Source organism: Odontesthes bonariensis, chromosome 20 (genome assembly GCF_027942865.1).
Source record: "Odontesthes bonariensis isolate fOdoBon6 chromosome 20, fOdoBon6.hap1, whole genome shotgun sequence".
Taxonomy (NCBI): Eukaryota; Metazoa; Chordata; class Actinopteri; order Atheriniformes; family Atherinopsidae; genus Odontesthes; species Odontesthes bonariensis.
This window is the reverse complement of record NC_134525.1, coordinates 8,039,025-8,058,686: the sequence shown is the minus strand read 5'-3', so window position 1 is coordinate 8,058,686 and position 19,662 is coordinate 8,039,025. Positions and strand designations below refer to the sequence as shown.

Genomic DNA, 19,662 nt, shown 5'->3' with positions numbered 1-19,662 from the left:
TTGTGATCGACGTGAATCCCTGCACATAGGTTTTTCTTTATGTCTGAAAGAACAAAACATACCCATTAAATATGCCCAAAATACAAGAGTAATTGTTGCCGGAGACATAAAGGTAAAATATTTTTGCTCAACAGGTGCTCTGGAAAATTAATCAATAATCCATCCATCCATCCATTATCTTCCGCTGCTCCGGGGATCGGGTCGCGGGGGCAGCAGCTTGAGCAAAGAGACCCAGACATCCCTGTCCCCAGCCACTTCCTCCAGCTCTTCTGGGGGGACCCCGAGGCGTTCCCAGGCCAGCCGAGAAACATAGTCTCTCCAACGTGTCCTGGGTCTTCCCCAGGGCCTCTTCAATAATCAATTAAGTTATTTTTTCCCCTCCTTTTTCCTTTTTTTCACCTACACCTACACAATAATGTCTCAACAAGGACATATTTCTTACTACTGCTATTTATTGTCTAATTTAAGGGAGTTTTTCTTAAATGATAAAGCTGTTGGCTCCACCAGCAACATGATATATTCTTAAAGACAAGAGGTTTTTAGCATTGTGGCATTTTCCAGGATGCACAAATAAAGATTGGCAGCATGATTGTCCCCTGAGGTGAAAATTAGTGTCTTTATTAAATTTGGTGAAAGATTTCGCAAAAGGAAAAAAACAACAACTCAGTTTCAGGTTAATATGCCAGACAGAAAGTCATCAGAATTAATCCTCTGGAAACCTTGAGACCTTGACAAATGTTCTGTTTGGATATTTAACTGGATCAGTAAAAACCTCTGCCTGCTGGCAGAGGATTAAATTGATAACAGTCTGTAGATTTCACTAGGATTTTAAGACCCAATCCCTTTACTTTACTTTATGGCCGGTCTGTCATCCTTTCTGGGTTAAAGGGGTACAGGCTGAAATGATCGGACTTCCTGGCAGTACAAATAGAAATTTCCACACTGTTCATCACACGACAAAAACACGTCAATATCATTTTTGAATTATATTTGCCAATTACAACATCATCTGTTTGCAGCCTGTCATACATGTTACAAATTGTTAGGATTTATCCTCTTTGAACCATAAATATCAGCAGCTCATTTTATGACAGTCAGCTCCAGATATCCAAGAAATTTCATCCTTATATTCATGAAAGTTTAGCAACAGTTCATTCTTTACTGAACCGTAATTGTCAAATATAGCGAAACTTAATGGCAAGCACTTCTATAGTACATTATCTAAAAACTAAACCAAGGCGATGGACTGGTCAACCAACCAACATTGGCTATACTAAAGTAGCAAGAAGTTGATCTTTAATTATGATAACAAACTATTATTCTCTTTTACTGTAGCAGGAACTGACCAAATGAGTTTGTACTGAGATTAGATTTATTGCAGTGTTACAATTATCAGGGAATCATAACAATAAACAACAAACAATATAATTTCCCTCCCAAAAGAATGACCATGACCCAACAGTTGTAACAGTCTGAACATTTAGGCAGAAAGCCACTTATGAAGGAACATCAGTGGAAATTTGGGCTGAACAGTTGATGTATCTTCAAGTTCAGATCATCAGAAGGAGAGAGTTTTGTTTTTGGAAGGCTTTTTTTAATTTATTTATATCCTTCAAAACCATCCCACCAGAAATACCTTAAAAAACTTTGAGTAAAGAAATGCAACACAACCCACTCAAGTCCAAGTAAAGAATCTATCTAGGTGCTATCTACAGCATGAGCAGGTCAGACTAGCTTAACCTTTTTGTACAAAATATAGATTCATTTCAGATTTAGTGACAAAACAGCATCGTTTCCCATTTTAAGATAAACAAATTTTAATGCTGGGTTATGGATTGTAGGAGAGTCTATGAAGTTGGAGCTTCAGCGAGACTGTTCATGTTTAGAAACTTGGTGAGGTTGCAGTTTTTGCTAATCTTCAGCGGCAGTGGGAAAGTCTGTGTCTATGAAGATTATCGTCCATTCCTCTCTGCGGGGCAGGGGCATCCTGAAGGACAAAAGACAAAAAACAACAACACTGTGAGGCATTTTCTGTGCAGCTATCGGCTAATGTCTGAGAGGCAACATGGCTATGAAAAATAGAGAAGGCCAGTTTTCTCTGTTATTAATGCGTCTACATTTGCTTCTGTCTGCACGACTCGCTGTGACTCACACATAAAGTCCAGTTTGGGCCATGACAACATGTCACAAGATTCAAGTAAAACACCAGCAGATGAATGACTCAAAAAGAGCCTGATGATTTAGGGCAAAAGTCTGGTGTTAGTTGCAAAATAATGTGCTATGTAGTGTAGCTTACTTAAAAGAAACATTGCTCTTAAATGAATAAACAAATTCTAATTTTTGTAAATTTTGTAAAACAGGTGAAATGTATATACCCGTGTGTGGATGTTGTCATACTGTTGATTTACAAAACACAGATATAGAAATGCTTTTTACAATGAGGTCAACAGTGTATGAATAGCAAGGCTGAAAACTGCTTAAAACTCTAATGCTGCTGTATTTAGTGACATTAACGTGATCCAGCTGTCTGGGAACAGTTTGGTCCCAGCCCATTTCAACATGACACTTCTGCTGGGCACAAACCCTGATCCATGAAGAAATTGTTCTCCAATTTCCTGCTCTTTCAATATCTTTAGAGATGGATGTGAACAGCCAGCTGGACCTTAACTGCGAACATCTGCAGTTGATCTCCTGAATCAGGCAGCAGAGCGCAAATTGCCTCCAAGGTCGAATGGAAACCCTTTCACTGAAAAGCTGAGACACATCTTAGTGTCTGCAAAAGTCCTCAGACATAAAGTGTGCCAATGGCATGGTATAAATGTCTGTGGTGTACAGTTAAAGACTGCTGCCTCAGTTGGGTTGTCATCGAGCCAGCAGGTGAGTCTGAGGAGTAAGACGGCTGCTTAATTTGGTAAAATCCCTCCAAGACGGCTTCTCAGACAACGGCTTTGTTTGCCATTTCTCTCTATTTTGTAGCAAACGTTACATTACAGGCTTTCAGGGCATGCATTCGGCCAAGTTGATACTAGACCTCCCTCTGCTGGATAACAAAGGACACTTCTTCTAAAAGTTTGATACTTGTGGTTGCCTACGAACTGAAGCACTTATGGACAGACGTTTTTTCATGCTGAGGTTCGAACAGATTTTCAAGGAAACCATGAACTGGTCTTAATGGCTGGAGACGCCTATCATTCAAAGATGAGTGTCATTATCAACAGAAAACTGGAAAAAGCAAAACGATGGCCTTTGTTCTTATTTTATATGGCCGTACCTCTTAATTTTGTGGTGTCCGTGTCCTTTATCCATGTCTGTCAAGTGAAACCAAAACGTTTTTTAACGTTAATTCTTGATGCTACCGCTGCTATTTGGACGAATGTTCACAGTCTGAAGTTTAAACTTCAACCAGATCCTGCTTTTCTCTTTTCTGTCTCATTTTCTCCAGCACAACACACCCACATGATAAATGCAGGGTGGAGCGGCCGCAGTGTTTGGATATTGTGATATCTGTGTCCCGCTGACAGTCACAGCACAGACTGCCCCTCAATGCTCACACTTCTCAAATGCACATGCTCCGAAGAATAAATATAGCACCTGACTCAACCCATCCAGCCCCCACACACAGAGACATCAACACACACTCAAAAACAAAGTCCGAGCAGCCAACGGTGACTCTCTGTGGCGAGCTGCAACCACGGCAAGTACTAAATGTGGAGACGAGTCCCTCTGACATCAAAAAACAGAATCTGTGTTTTACCTTCTGTTTAAACATGATAACACTGTCAGGTACAATTTACTGGAAAAAGCCTCACTTTCATCTCACCAACAAAACCAACACAGAGCAATATCTGCTAACAGCTACATTGTGTTATCGATCAGGCTTCATGCTAAAGATGCTAAATACCATAAAATATCTTCTGCTAATATCTCTCGAGTTCAGGGTCAGGAGGTCTATGATGGCGCCATCATGATCAGATCACGTGACGTTTTCAAAGCGTCGTAACATAAAAACAAGGTCATCCGAAGCGCTGCTGTCAGCTTCACTTGAAAGTGCTGAGTTGAACCTCTCTCCCAGTTTTTGTTTGACAATGACAGGCCATGTAAAACCGGAGATATAATAGTTTGAATTTAGTTTAGTTTAGTACAAATGTGCAACGTGGATCAGGTTTAGGACTAAAATCGCCACACTGGAAGTCCGCGGGAGTTGGTCCAGGTCCAACTGTGCCCCATTGTGTATAGTTTGAAATGTTTGTATATAGTTTGATTACATCTCAATTTGACCTCTTATGTTATGTTTTCACTATTGGAACTCTGTTGTAGCTCTCTACAATTCGGCAGCTGACAGTGCAGTAAATATTTGCATATAGTTTTACCATATTTAAATTTTACCTTTATATGTTCATATTTGCAACCTATGTTTACTTTTTCAAGTTATGAAACAGTTCGTTTAGCATGTTTGTGGTTTTTATTGTAAAAAAATAGGATATATTTAATTCAGATTTGATGATTTTGATATATTTTCGGGCCCAATATGTTAATAAAGTAGGTTAAAAGTAGATCATTTAGGTAAAGTTGTGCTGAAAATAAAGATACCAAACATGGGTATGGTACACATCTTTTTAGGACCTTTACCTTGCTGTTCTTTGTTGTTATCATGGATTTCAAAGAGCTGTTTTCTCCTGACATGTGTCCAGTTGGAAAATTATTTACTCTTTTCTTTCACACCGACTGCATTTGCATGTTTCACAAGGAGCTATTGACGTAGTTTATAAATTCACCTTTGTGTTTCCTTTCTGTAGTCTGGTTCTTATTTGCATCTTTTTCTTTGCACTCTTTAAACCCAGCCTGTCTCTGTACTGTCCAACATTAAAACAAGCTGCATCTATCCCAAATAAGCAGGTCTCAGAAGGCATGAGAAGAAAATGACTGATTCAGTTTAGATTCCTAAAATCTCAGCCCAAATGTGCACTTTTTTGTAAATGACCATGATTTTTAGTATTGAATAGCTTGTTTCTGTATAATATTAAAAATTATATGAAAATCTATTAGGATATTGTGGTTTTTTTAGGTACTTTTATCATATTTCTTTTAAAAATCAAGCACAGTTACAAGGAAAACTACATGTTTATAACATACCATACCAAATTTATCGTGTGTTAGTGAATCAAAATGTCTTCCATGCAAAGTCAGTACATTAGCCTATGCTAACATTGACTTCATGTAAAAAGTATTGCTATTCATAGATAGGGGCAATATATCTTAATTTATCATAACAACAGTTATTTATTGTGGTATTCCTGTTGCTTCGACATTGGTTACGAGTTCAACACATGTCTATTAGTGGACAACAACTGGGAAACCTACATGTTACTCCTTGGTGACCCATCGTAATTCATTCTTGACGTTTTGCAGCTCTGACAGATTGACTGCAGGCCCGGGTAACTTCACTGCACCCGGCAAAGCTTTCTTCTCCTCCGGCGTCTGAGCTTCAGGGCGGGATGGCGGGTCTGGCGAATGAGCCTGAGGAATAAAAATATACCAACAGTAGAAGACTATTTAAATTACCCTTAGATTTAAGTGACAGTGAGAACAATGTACCAAATTTTATTGAAATGTTTCTTTTTTTATCTCATGAAAATAGGAATATGCTGTTACCTCCTTAAGAATAATTGTATTTTTCCAAGTATTGCTAACTGTTAGCACTAGTGTTGCACTTCTTTTCTAGAAATTTGAAATTTACTAACTATTATACATTTAAATGTAATTAAAGACAATTTCATGCCTTAAATATGTTGAATTTTAGAGTAAATGACTTTAAATTTTGAGGAACTGCTGATATTGCTATGCTTCTAAGTTTGCTAGTGACACAACTGGCTGCAGATCAAGCTAAATTTGTTCCCTATTTCTTGTTATTAGAGAATTAATATTGATCATCCAACATCTTGGTAGCGATTATTGGTATAAGTATATTTTTTCAATAAAAGATTATCTGATTATTAGTTCACTTAGAGTAGCTAAATCCAATCATGATAAAAAAAAAATAGTAACACCAGCTAAACTGGCCTGGAGTGGGTTAGTTTCCACAGCTTTCCACAAGCTGTTTTTAAAAGAGAAAATAATAAAATATACTTTTTTTTAGAATTTGGCTTCGTCATTAAAGTAAGTGTAGCCTACTGATAACTTTACAACGACGAGTAGGTAATTGAAACCCCAGAAAATATTTCTTGTGTTTTAGAGGGTTGTTACAAATTAGCTTCTCCAGCAAGCTAATATCACGTAACGCCAAGTTACTTTCATTGTAGTTTCTCATAACATTATACTTCTTTTGAATAAAAGACACGGCAAAGAAGAATTGTTTCTTTTTTATCATCACATTCTGCAGAAATATTGCAGTTTTCCTTCGTACATCCAGCTCTTAATATGCTTTTTCTTTATTTTCCTATATGTCATATTAAATTTTAGGATATCCATGTAAAGCATTACCAAAGCTCGGCCTGGTCTCACCAGAAATGATAAAATATGAACGTTTGTCCACATGTCTAATATGTCATAGTTTCACAGTCCATTCTTCAAAATTAGGTGATTATAAAATTGTTTTTTGGCAGCATTATGCGACTACAGGCTCACCACAGACAGTTATGTGCTATTCCTGAGGGGGACGTATTAAAGAGACAGAGCTACCAGTGTACCAGTCTGAGGGACCCATGCAAAGCTAATATTCCTAGAATAAAAATATGTAGCTGAAAAGCAAGTATTTCATGATAAACTTTATATTAACTAACTTCAACTGTTTTTACATGTATTACACTGTAAAATGAATTGATTCTTAGCTTGTTTAGCAGAAGTATAGAATTATATGTGTCTAAACTATGTTTTGTGGGTCAGTACTGGCACAATATATCACACTCAGAAAGGAAATGTGCCTCTCAAATATCTACCGAGCGACTACAGCTGACTTCACTTTGATCCACACTTTAGTTTGTACATACCGAAAAGCATTTACACATGATATCACTTTAAATTCAGATACATTTAAATTCAAGTTGTTAATATATGCAGGGCAGATCATGATCAGATCAGTAAGACCCCATTTGCAGGTGTACAGTCTTGTTTTACGCTGAACAATCTGATCAAAGTGAAGAAAAAACACCGGTGCCACAAGTCAAAAGGTTATCTTACTCTGATTTTTACACGTCTCACTTTGCATGAGATAGGATCATATTAAAGGTGCGATGGAGATAAGAAGAGTGCATGTTAGCACCGTGTGTAAATGCAAAGGCCTGTACACTGGATATGATTATCCAGATACCGATCACTTGGTAATAGTTGTAAAAGGGTTGTCTCACCTCTTCTGTGTCGGCTGTCTCCTCTCTCCTCTTGACAGGAAGCCCCGCCCCTGGACGCAGAGCTCCCATCGGGATGTTCAAATTAGCCTGATAGACAGCAGGAAGAGCCAATGAGAGCCTTTCAACACGAAAATGAACAGTTCACTGTCACTGTCATATGTATGTATGTGTGTGTGTGTGTGCGCACTCCTACTCTTTCCTCAAAAACCCTTGTTTTGACTATGACCGCTACTTCCTGGTAATCATCAGTCCCTAAAAGGACCTTGTGTGTTCATGAAAATTGGGAAAGACTCAGACACACACACGCACACGCACACAAAAAAAGCTAAGCAATTTGCCTGTTAACTTGATGTTTTGCTGCCTGCTCTGATGTCCCGTCAGTTGGATTTTATGTGTTTTGTTAGCACTGTATTGTATATAAGCTCTTATTGTACAGCTGTACAGAGCGGGAGTGTGGTGTTTGTAACTAATGTCAGTGGATATTGTTCTATGAAAGAGTTCTATATTTTACAGACTTTAAGGTTTTAGGATTGGAAGGCGTCTCTGGGAGAAAAATCACCTCATGTGTGCAGCATGTTTTCTGAGGTTTATATTCCTGTAATGTTGCTTAGGCTGGAGTCGTTTGCTGTCTTTATGCTTAAAGTGCTGTCAGCCGCCATCTCCTGATGTTTCACCAACACTACCAAAGACTAATGGTGTATTTCGCAGCAGACAAAAATGTATTCACTATGCTTAAAAGTCTCTGCTCCCTCCACAATGTTTAAAATTCATTAGAGCTCAGGACTTGCCAGTTGTTGCCCTAAATAGTTGATTTGCATTATATACAAGTGAAATTACCATATGACCATATATGACCATATATATATATAACAACAGCAATTTTATCATAAAAGGACTTTGGCAAAAAGTCCCCTTTACAGGACTGGGGATTTTTATAAGTCATGAGTAATGAAATGATATAGACCCAAATATTAAAGAGTAGATCTGGCTTTTTGGTCTATAGACAGCGTTATCCATTAAGTCATTTCTAAGTCATCATTAGCAACATTTTAGCACACTCAATCCCAACATAGACAGAGTTTAGATGATTTCACCGGTCACCTTTGGTGACAGAAAAGATTCACGTAAAATAAAAAAAAGGAACATTTATCCTGTGTTTTAGAAGTAATACTTAAGTCGTAATATGATCTATATTTCCCAAGATTTTTTATTGGTCTTGTGAGTTTGCAGCAGCATCATAACTATGCATGAAACTTGTGTTCAGTAATGGGCCCATATTTTGAAGTCATATTTTAGTAATTTATTCTGGACATTTTGAAGTAATAACAGTAACTTATTGATCATATTTATCACCAAAAACGTAAGTTAAGCTTACATGGGTTTGAGCTGAAGTAGTCTCCAAAGTACTTACATCCCAGTGTCCTTCCTACCAGGCTTAACACTAGCCCCACCCAAATGTTCCCTCTCCACCTACAGACTTTGCATTTTTGTGTGCAGTTGAAATGCCTCTTTCATAATGGAGACATTTTTAAGTTACAGTGCAAAACCTGGCTGCTAGTAGTGCCACATTTGCCTAAGTTATTACAAATACACTAATATACATCCATGGTAAAGCTGCCTTTGTTCAACATTTCAAATTCTAAGAGTAGCTTGATCGCAGGATATTCTAATATTCATCTTTCCCAAACCAAACTAAATGTGCTGAACTGAGACACCATTACATCACTACTTAATTCAAAGTTAACTTTTGCTGCTATTGATCTCTATTTGTGTCCTCAAGACATGAAAATCTGACCTCAAAAGAGCTGCTGCTATCTATAAAGCCATTCTTACTTGTTTATAAAGTTTATTTGTGAGATTTTGAAATAAGAAATGGAGATAGTAATGAACATACTCAGATAAAAATGTATGTAAACTCGATGCTTACTCTGACATAAACCATGACAAAACCCACAACTGTGCACCTCCCAGAAACAACCCCATGGGCCGTGGGCCTCGATGGCTGTGAAAGCAACTGCATGATCAGTTTCATAATTAAGTTTCCTTTCAAGTGATGGTGGTGAGGTACAAAGAATGTGTTTTAATCCTAGTCATGACTGTCCACTAAGCCTAACCAAGGTGTTTTTATTATCTTATCCAAGTAGCCACAAAATCTACACCCAAGTTTTGATGTCTGCCAAAACCCAACAAGTCTAGAGAAAATATTACGATGATGTGCCACCAAGGCAAGCAGCAAAATGGCGTCCATTGAGGTGACAGTGGCATTGTAAAAAGAATGTATTTTAGCCCGAACCACGATCACTTTCTAACCTTTAACAAGTTGTTTTTTTCTTTTTTCTTTGCATTTTTGCGTTATCGACTGAACATAGCTCAGAAGTAAAAAAACTGTAGTCGAATTGACGTTTTGAACTCACAGTGCTGCGTAGGATTACTATCCATTCCAACCTCCTTCATCCTTAAGACGATTTTGTGGTTTGTTAAAGGAAGAACTTTAGAAAGACGTTAGCTCTAATGTGGAAACACCATGAGTTGTATTTCCATGCTGCTCCTCCCTACCCCTATAGTTTGTTCAAAAGGTTATAAACAAATGTTTCACACTGAGTTCCTTTTGATTGGAGAACTCACTGTGCAAACCATTAGATGTCTGTACAATACACATCCTACCACACATGCTTTTTGAGCAATTCTTTGATTGTTTATGAAGACAAACTAAAATGAGTAAACTTGCTCAACATGTCATGTTTACATGGAACCAGGGAAAATCAACATAAGAATGCAGACCTTAGACTTTTAGGGGGGAATCATTTATTCTTACTCTTAAATACTACCCATAGCGGTGTCCTGTGAAGCACCACCTCTACAAACAGCAGTACGACTCAGGTGAGCTTTCCACATCACAGCAGACACCACTCTCAAAGTGTTTCCAAGCCACAAAATCCTCACAAGGAGGTAGGACCAAGGGTTGGATGGCGCAAGTAACGTGCACAATTACCCTCATGGATGCAATGTTGCTGGTTGCAGTGGTTACGTGTAAATACAGCATGTTTCAATAAAACTGTGTTATTTCCTGGTTAGTTTTGGTTGGGTTTAAAAGCGAAACGACTTTTTTAAAGTTAAAAACCTTCATCTACAGGGCTAGAACACACTCGTTTTACGATGTGAACATACTGTCATGGACACCATTTTACAGTTGTCCTACAGTTGCTCTCACAACCACTAGAGGGCGCATATTTCTGAAATTTAGTTATAGGATGCATTGGCCTGCATGGACAAAGGATCCATGGAGGCATGTTTAGGAGGATGAAGGTCTTCAAAGAAAGTACACCCCATGGAAAAACATCAACTTTTTCAATATATTCGAACAACCTTTTTTAAAACGGGGCCTAGACTGAGGATCTTTATCCTGTTGAAAGGTACCTATCCCACCCATTTGGACAAGGGGCCTCAAATTACCACCAAACATTCATTGATGTGATGAAGAATTCTTAGTTGAATCAGTGACTGGAAATGCCGAACCATAATACTTCCACCACCTTGCTTCACAGTTTAGAGAAGGTTCTTCTCTTGAATTTTTTATCAATCTGTCCAGAGCTCATTACTTCAAAGTTTTCCTCTTTTGTGCTTTTAGGGCTTTTTCTATACAGATCCCTGTGATGAAATGTTGGGGTTGCTTGATACTTTAGTTTGCATTCTCTCTTTTGAGGTTTACTCCTCTTTTACAGTTTAATTATTTATTTGATCTTTTCCAATTCAGACTGGTTTAATTTAGTTTCAATTCCAATTCCACCTTCCACTGTATGGATTTGAAGGTTTGATAAATATAGGAGTGTGGTTACTTTTTTATGTATCTAAGACTACAGGTGGGCAAAAAAAGCCAAAAAGATAAGTTAAAAAAAAATTCAAAAAGTGCTGATTTTTACTAACACAAGTAAAACTGGTGGGATTAATCTGGCAAACTCTGGCAGCTGTTGTTTCTGTTAATCAGGACAGAGTCTAATTCTTTAAATCTGGTTTATTAAAGAACTACTCTGTTTGTTGCAAGTTTTCTATCTTTCATTGCAACTTATTTTCAATAACTACCACGATCTGGATCACATTCATTTCAGTGCTGTCTACTGTTGTATCTTTGTGAAGCAGTTGATTGTTTTAGCTTATGTTTGTAAAATACTATTTGTTGTTGCATTCCTATAATATTGCAGGAAGGTGGAAGGTTCTGGCAGAACAAGAGAAATCCTTTTCATTCTTCCTGTTCCTCTCGTTAAACCCCAATGCCTGCATTACCCACAATCCAACGGCTTAGATGAAGCGTCATTCTTAGTCTTGATGTAACGATCCAAACCCCAAAAGAGCTTATGAAACAATTTTCCACAACATCTAAGAACATACCTTGATGTGTAAAATTCTTGGAGTTCTACTTTAGGAATTAAAGCTGAATCGATTAAACTAAAAGAACAGTAAAACAGTGTTTAATCAGAAAATCAAAGTCAAACGCAGCACAAACTGAAGCTGTGAATGGCGTTGTGGAAAGTTTTGTCATTATATATACATATTATTTCTGAATTAAACCCGCTATAAGATGTTTTTAACAGCTAACTGCATTTCTCAACACAATAATGAAGGATTGTTTGAAGTGAGTTATGTATTCTTTTTTGAAAATGTATAACGATAGGATTGAAAATCTATTTGTTGTGAATAATAGAAAACCACTTACTGCAAAGTCACTAGCCCTTTTCACACTGCGACCCGCTACCTTAGCGGGTCCAAATTGCACCTTCTACCCGCGTCGAGCAATGTGAACGCTTGGCTATCGCAAGCCAAAGCTGCCATATCCACACGTCGAGAGCACGCGCTATATATCTTAACGATCGCGTTCTGTTTTCTTATATCACGCGTGGTATAAGGACACCCGTAAAAAGCGCCCCTTTTCTTCCTTACGGGACGCGCTGTATAATGCTTAAGCTAGACACCACGCGTCCTCTAGATGGCCAGTGCCACACTGAACTTACCTTTACACAGGGGATGTTCCACCTTGATTATTATGTTTTATTATATATAATATACAAAGACATAGGCGCAGTGTGCAGTTGCAACACTGACAGCAATGTCCAACACATGTTAAAATGATGTAGCATAAAATAATAAGACACATACAAGGCAATTTAGGCACACCAAGATGTTAAAAGCAGTGGCTTAAGACAAGAAGCTAAAAACTTGGGGAAGAAAAACACCCTACAGTCACGAGGTCAGCATCTAGAGGACGCGTGGTGTATTTCGGCACGCGTGCTTAAGCATTATACAGCGCGTCCCGTAAGGAAGAAAAGGGGCGCTTTTTACGGGTGTCCTTATACCACGCGTGATATAAGAAAACAGAACGCGATCGTTAAGATATATAGCGCGTGCTCTCGACGTGTGGATATGGCAGCTTTGGCTTGCGATACTTGGCGTGTCAGGGTGACCCGTGTCGCCTGAAGCCGAGTTCAGGGGGCGTTGCCTAGTGGCAGAGCGTCACACGAAACACATAAAATGCTGGGCGTGTACAATGACGTAGGCACAAGCCATGCGTCGGAGGTAGGGTGAAATACGCCTGTCTGCATCAAATTTTTCAAACAAATGATGGCGGGACACCTTGAGAACTCGTTTTTGCAATGCAGTTCATGGAGATGTTACTTTACGGTGCGTCTTGCTGCGTGGGAAACCGCGCTCTCCCATCTTTCTCGCCAGCCCTTCCAGCAGAGGTCCATCCTTCACCGTCCCCGAAATGTGGCGGAAAATAACGTCCTCTGCTCAGAGGCTGAGGAGCTCGCGGACCTCCTTGTCTCACCAGTTGACCATATTAAAAAATGTCTCCAACTTGATGTAGGCTAAAACAGAGTAAAACTTGTCCTCACTTGTCGCTGTTGTTCTGAATCAGCTGTCCATTCTGTCTTTTAAACTCCTCACGTCACGCCCACGTCCGACCCGCGTCGATTGCGTTCACACCAAACTCGGCTCGGCAAAAAGACTAGGGTCCGACGCGGGTCGAAAGGCGAGTCGAGTTGACGCGGCAGCCCGGATCGGCAGTGTGAACACAACAGCGGACACGCTAAATTCGCGAATTAAACGCGGGTTATTCGGCAGTGTGAAAGGGGCTACTGACATAAGAGTTAAAAGAAGGTTTTTACGACTCAAATATTTATAATGTGAAGCTGTACTGCTGATATTTGCTGGAGACCTGAACTATGACCTCATGTTTGTACTGTACTGACATTTTAAAGCCCTCTGTACTGATGCCTATCCCATGGTTAGACATTAAAACGAGCACAATGAGAAGCGAGATGATAAATGAAACCCTCTCTGACGTGCACATGAAGCCATCACAACAACAGAAAGCTCTGCATATGTTTGCCTCGCTTTAAACTCTGCACTAGTAAAGCCTGATGCTCTGTATGCAGTCTGAAACCTGTATCTGCCTTCACCAATAAAACTTCAGTGTGGAAGCACCCATCTGAAATCCTCATTCCTTGACTTGTTTTCTTCTTTCACCGCAGAAAATCCACGCAGGAGGCCACACATTAACGTTTCACAACCATGTTATTGTGCACACAGGCGAAAATCTTTTACCTGCAGGGCCTTAACGTTGGTCGAAGGTTTGGACATAATCCTCCTGATGAGTCCACTGACCTGCAGGGAGCACAGATCACAGACATTTAGCTGTGTGTTCTTGTGTGTATTTGAGAGTGTGTGCATGTTGGGGGGCACTGGGATTGTGGTTTTCGTGGCCCGGGATAACATTTCAGTTGCTTAGCGACTCTTACAGACACAAGCAGGTTGAAGAACTGTCATCTGAATCATTCATGAGAGGGAGACAGAGACACTGTCAAAATAAAAAGGGCCTCAGTTTCACCTTTGCATTGCTGTGCAGGTGCACTGCAGGGAGGGTTAAGCAGCCTGTAGAATATCAGTGACACTTTAATCAATAAATCAATAAATTCAAATCTGTGCTAAACGCAAAATATTTACACAAGCAATGTTAATGTTGGAAAAGTTTACAAGATCTTGAATATAATATTATTGTAGTTTGTACGAATAAACTATTGTGATTAGAAATGTAATGTTATTTGGTCATTTTTAGCAGTTTTAGTGTATTTTATTAAAGGATACATCGACTTCTCTGCTCCCCAGGTTATTTGTCAGATTAAGCTTTTACATTAAAAATATTGTAAAACTTTTAGCAGTTAAAATTTTGCATTGAAAGACATTTTTTAAACGTTTTTATTTACCTAACAGTGATTTGCATTATTCATGATCGTCTACTCCCACTGACTGGAGGTGTGGCCCAAGAGTCACCTTCAAACCATCATGATGCTTCCTGATGAAAGATGCAAATGTCCTTACTGCAGTTAATAGTCACGCCTTCACAGGAAGCCTTTCAGTTGTCCACCTCATTTGTAGAAGTGCATAAATGTGCTCCTACTTTAATCCACTCTATGTGTACTCTACAGTAAGCGTGCTCTTGTTTTACTCCAGTGAGAGTGACATGAACTGTGTTTTTGCCTCAATTTTATTTACCTACATTGTAAATGATAAAAAGAAATTGTGACTTTGACTGCTTCCAATACACGGGTGCCATTAAAACCATGAAAAAGTTCACTTCTACAGCTTTTACTCCCAGATTAAGGTGGATTAATATATAAAAATCTATTTTCCTCATTTCCTCATTTCCTCATACATGTGTTCCAGTTTAATTTAATCTGATATATGGACTTTGCCCCAAAGGAAATGCAATTTTCAATTTTGTTTTAGACTTTACTTGAGCAGTCGGAGAGGCTGATATTACCAGTTTTATGAAATATAGCTACACATGAAATTACCACAAGAGAATGACATCTATAATCCAAGGGGAGAGGTAAGTTAAATAAGTTAAAGGAGGTTGTAATTTTTATGAAATTCATTGTTAAAAGACAAAAGGACAGCTATGCACGCACTCTGTATGTTTAACACCTTCTGATCTTCAAAACCAAAGTAGGCTGAAAATAACCTTGAAGTTTTCGCTTGAATTTATCAGTTTTACCAGAAAGCTAGTAGTTTTATCAAACTTCCTGGGGTGTCTCTCTCCGAAATCCACAGAAAAAGTTCAAATATCTTAATGTACTTGAGGCAAATTCTGGAGTGATGAAAACAGAAGGCGGAAGGTTTTTGCACATCAGTCTGAGATTACGGGTATTCCCATAAATCCCACAGATGAAAATTGTGTCGATGTATATGAATAAAGGATTTAGTTTTGTGCTTATTTATTGTTAGACTGGGTTGCATCAGAACTTGGTTGCCACTGTGACGAGTCCCAACCCAGACTACAGTGACAACATCTTTATGAGAAGGGTCCGAGATTCAAGCATACATTTTCCTAACCCTAGCAAAGTATTTTTTGGTGTTCATAAACCTAACCTAATTATGTCTTAACCTAATCAAACAGCAACTGACAATTTAGTTGAATCAAAAACATTTAAATTGAAAAACACTATTCTGTGTTGAAGTTGCTTCAACAAGGCAAAAGAAACATTTTCCCAGTGGAGCTCGTCAGTATTTTAGCTTAACCTGAGCGACAGTAGTCTCTTTCACCACCCAGTGTAAACAGTGCATGGTGCACTTCACAGCAAATCTCTACAGTCTGTTGAATGGTTTATTAAGGTTTATTAAGGCCTGCGTTGCCTGTAGTTCCTTTTCCAGTGTTCCAAACAAAGAGGCTAATGGAGGACCACTGCATTAGGTCAACACTATACCTTTAATCTTTATAATTCAAAATGAATGTTTATCTAGTTTTCCATTAATGGATCCAACAAGTGATGCTTTGGATCTAAAGCCTAACAGGCCAAAAACCGAGCTTGATTTGGACACCTAACCTGTCAAACTACACTGTTGGAAGAGGATGGGTTAATAGACAAGAATCAGATTTTAAGAAATACTTCCGCTCAGCTCCCGGGCCGGTCCAGCAAAGTTACATAGCGGAGTTATTCCAACTCAGACCCCCGAAGGGCATAGGAGACAGGCCAATCGTAATATTAAAACTCATTCTAGCCGCACAATTTTTTTCAAGCTCTTATTTTAAGGTAGAAATGTTACATAGTATTGCTTTAAGCAGACCTCATTAGTTACAAGACCACGATCGCACCTGGGTAATTTAATCAAAGACATTTGAAACTGACATGCATGAATTTGAACTGGAAGCATGATGCATTCATAACAGAAAGTTCCTCATTTCGCCTCAGCCGTTTTTATGTTATTACTATTTTTATTACTTTTCCTTCCCCCAAACAACTTTGCTACTTACAGATCAACACTGGCCCAAGTGCTTCCTTATGATAAACATTTCCATGGCCTGTTTGATCTAATCTGCAAGTAGCTCCGAGGACCGGAGGAACACGTCTCCATCCGTTTCCAGGGAGCTGTTTGTGCAACAACATACAGTAAAAAGCTTTGCTGTCCTTGAGAAAAAAGCCTGGACACTCTCACAATACACAGCACACACAAGCTCAGCCAACGTGATGGTATTAATGTCGGCCATGAGCGGCAGCTGCTTTCTAATGATATCTCACCGTGTGTGCACACTTTTGTTTTGTTTAGTTTTTTTCTTTTTTGCATATGTGTAACAGGTGGAATAACTTTTTTTTTTAACTTTCAGTTTCTGTAACAGGATATACGAGTAAAAGATGCATTGATGTGTCTCATTGTAGGAATGTGTAACTAAGCATGTGTGCATGCGTGTAATTACTGTAGTAGGAGACCCAGGAGTAGGTATTTGTAGACATTTTTTGCATTAAAGTGTTTTTTGATAATGTTTAAGCGGTATATACACCCGTATATAGCTCAAAAATTAAAAAGTGTTTTGTAGGTACACGAAAATTAAGCCATAATGCAAAAGCAGTGTGTGAAGACTAAGTACACTCTTACAGCTTCTATAGCAAGTTAGTAGATCATCAGTCAGCGTGAGCAGCTCTATAAAAGCAGAGGTGTGTGTTAACACAATGCAAAGAAGGAAAGACACCTTCTTTGCATTGTGTCTTTGCTTCTCTGAGATATCAGAGAAGCAAATGTTTCTGCCCATCAATCTGTGAAGGGTTATAAGGTCCTTTCCAAACTATTTGGAGTCCATCATTGTCCAGAGAGAAAGATTATTCACAAGCTGATAACATTCAAGATAGTTGCCAGTCTACTCAGGAGTGGACATCCTGGCAAGTTCACACAATGGTCAGATTCTTAAAGAAACTGCAAAAAACCCCAAGAGTTACATCTCAGACTCTACAGGCCTCAGTTAGCATCCATCCAATTTCTGTACCCACTCAATCCTGTGCTGTGTCTCGGTGGAGGAAAACATTCCGCCACAACGATGATGCGAAGGACTGATGACGTCATACAGAAAATAATTACACTTGAGGTTATTGCTACTAAAGGTGGTTCTTCAAGCTGTTGAATTATGGAGTTTACCTGGCCTTGGGGTAGATTCACTCTCTGCTTTTGCATTTTGGATTAGTTTTTGTTAACTAAATAATGACACGGTGTAATACAACGTGTAGTACAACACAGTGTAATACAACACAGCACCTCTTTGCTTGAAGATCATTGACATCTTATCCTCTGTTGGTTCTGTAATGTATAAAGAAGTTTGAATCTCTGAAGGACTATTTCGTTGCTATTGTTTGCTAGATTGAGCAAATATCCATGATATCCTTGCAAATATCCTTGCTTTTGATGCATTGAAAGCGCACAAAAATGACAGTTCCATTACTTTTCTCATTCATGCTGAAACAACTTAATTTCACCAGAAATTTGGAATAATTTTTGATGGATTTGTACACAATAAGAACGAAAACTTTAATTATTAAAGTAAAACAAAACCGAGTTATAACTAAAACATAAAGTCTCCACTGCTAAATTCTGACTGTCCCTAAAAACACATCAGTTTGATCTAAAAAAAACTCCTTAGTGAACATGACAGTATTGTCCGAAATCTTCCTCCCAGTTAAAACACAACGCATGAACATAGCAAAACGTAAAGCAGCTGTAGCTTACCAGCTGTTGAACCAACACTGCGTTTCCCGATGCTCGATCTTTTACCTACTTAACCCAGTAAGTATCTCTCATTCACTTCCTCTGCTCTCCATCTCTTTCTTTTCCTTTCTCTTTGCTGCTCTCCGCCCTCTCTCTTTCACTGTCGCTGCCTCGTAAGTAGCAGAAAGATTCTTCTCATATCTGGGATTTGTTCTCACTATAAATAGATGAGAGATACACAGAGGGGACCTGCTTTCCATCCACACTCACACACTTACATGGACACACGTAGACAGTGACCAAAACATAGTTAAACAGCTGCACCGTGTACTTGAAATGCTCTCATTTGTACTTATTAAACTGCGTTTATGGTAAAAACCTTGCCAGGCTACATGATATTCATGAATATTTACTATGATACAGTGTGTAGGATACACTAATTCAGCTAATTTTCAAAGTGAATTATTAGTAAAATATTGTCCCAAACGTCATTTATGTGTGAATCCCCCAAACGTCACATTCCCTGCTCATATACCCACTTATAATTCTCGTTAATGTTTATTCTGACAATTATTGTTTCAAACTATAATTGCAGTAACATGTTTAAGAGTGAGGTAATTGCAATTCAAGACCAAAGTCTATATAAATATCCTAAATATTTGAGCATAATCCACACAAATGTCTGCTTATGTGGCTTCTCTGAAGTCTCTGATGACATGTATGATGATTTTGACTCCATCTTCATCAAAATGTGAGTCTTGAAAAGGCTCCTATCTCAGTGACTAAAATGGGAATGGCCTATTTCTGCTCTGACGCACAAACGGACACACGCAGAAGTGGTTGTGCCGGTGTATCTACTCTATACCGTGCACTAATACATGACCACAAGCCCAGGGGGAACGGTGATCTCATAGACTTAAAGGTGTGTGTGTGAGTGAATATGTGTGTGTTCTCTTACCTCCCAGTGTGCGTGGCTGCTCTGCCCTGCTTGCGCTCTCTTTGAGGTCCTCTTCAGCTACCTGACCTGCTTCCGTGTGCCTCGATTGGCTCGTACAGACAGGAAACTCCTCCCAGAGTGGAACCCGACCCAGCATCAGGCAAGTCAAATGAGCGTTCAGCCTCCCTGTGAATGTGTGTGCGTCTTTATAGTTGAAGTTGTTGGAGTCCACCTACCTCTCTATTCAGGTTTCCCCAAAATCAACAAAAGTTCACATTCAGATTCACATCAAACCATAGGGGATCATTGTCAGTCTCACCTGTCAGACTGATCTGCTGTGTGCCCAGGTAGTAAAAT

The 19,662-nt window shown here is 38.9% G+C and overlaps 1 protein-coding gene across 3 annotated transcripts; it reads right to left on the bottom strand.

Moving 5' to 3' along the window:
* Window positions 1-597: 597 nt before the first annotated feature.
* On the bottom strand, window positions 598-19,432 carry smpx (small muscle protein X-linked). 3 transcript variants are annotated; one of them, XM_075452189.1, is made up of 6 exons: window positions 19,327-19,404; window positions 14,603-14,691; window positions 13,944-14,003; window positions 7,344-7,430; window positions 5,362-5,517; window positions 598-1,987 (listed from the first exon to the last, which is right to left on the bottom strand). In XM_075452189.1, exons 3-5 carry the CDS (start codon window positions 13,977-13,979, stop codon window positions 5,365-5,367), a joined length of 276 nt encoding a protein of 91 aa, XP_075308304.1. In that variant the 5' UTR covers window positions 13,980-14,003; window positions 14,603-14,691; window positions 19,327-19,404; the 3' UTR covers window positions 598-1,987; window positions 5,362-5,364. The 3 variants fall into 3 exon arrangements, with proteins under 3 accessions (XP_075308304.1, XP_075308302.1, XP_075308303.1); XM_075452187.1 differs by lacking the exon at window positions 14,603-14,691 and having other exon boundaries at window positions 19,327-19,432; XM_075452188.1 differs by lacking the exons at window positions 14,603-14,691; window positions 19,327-19,404 and adding an exon at window positions 18,390-18,572.
* Window positions 19,433-19,662: the final 230 nt, after the last annotated feature.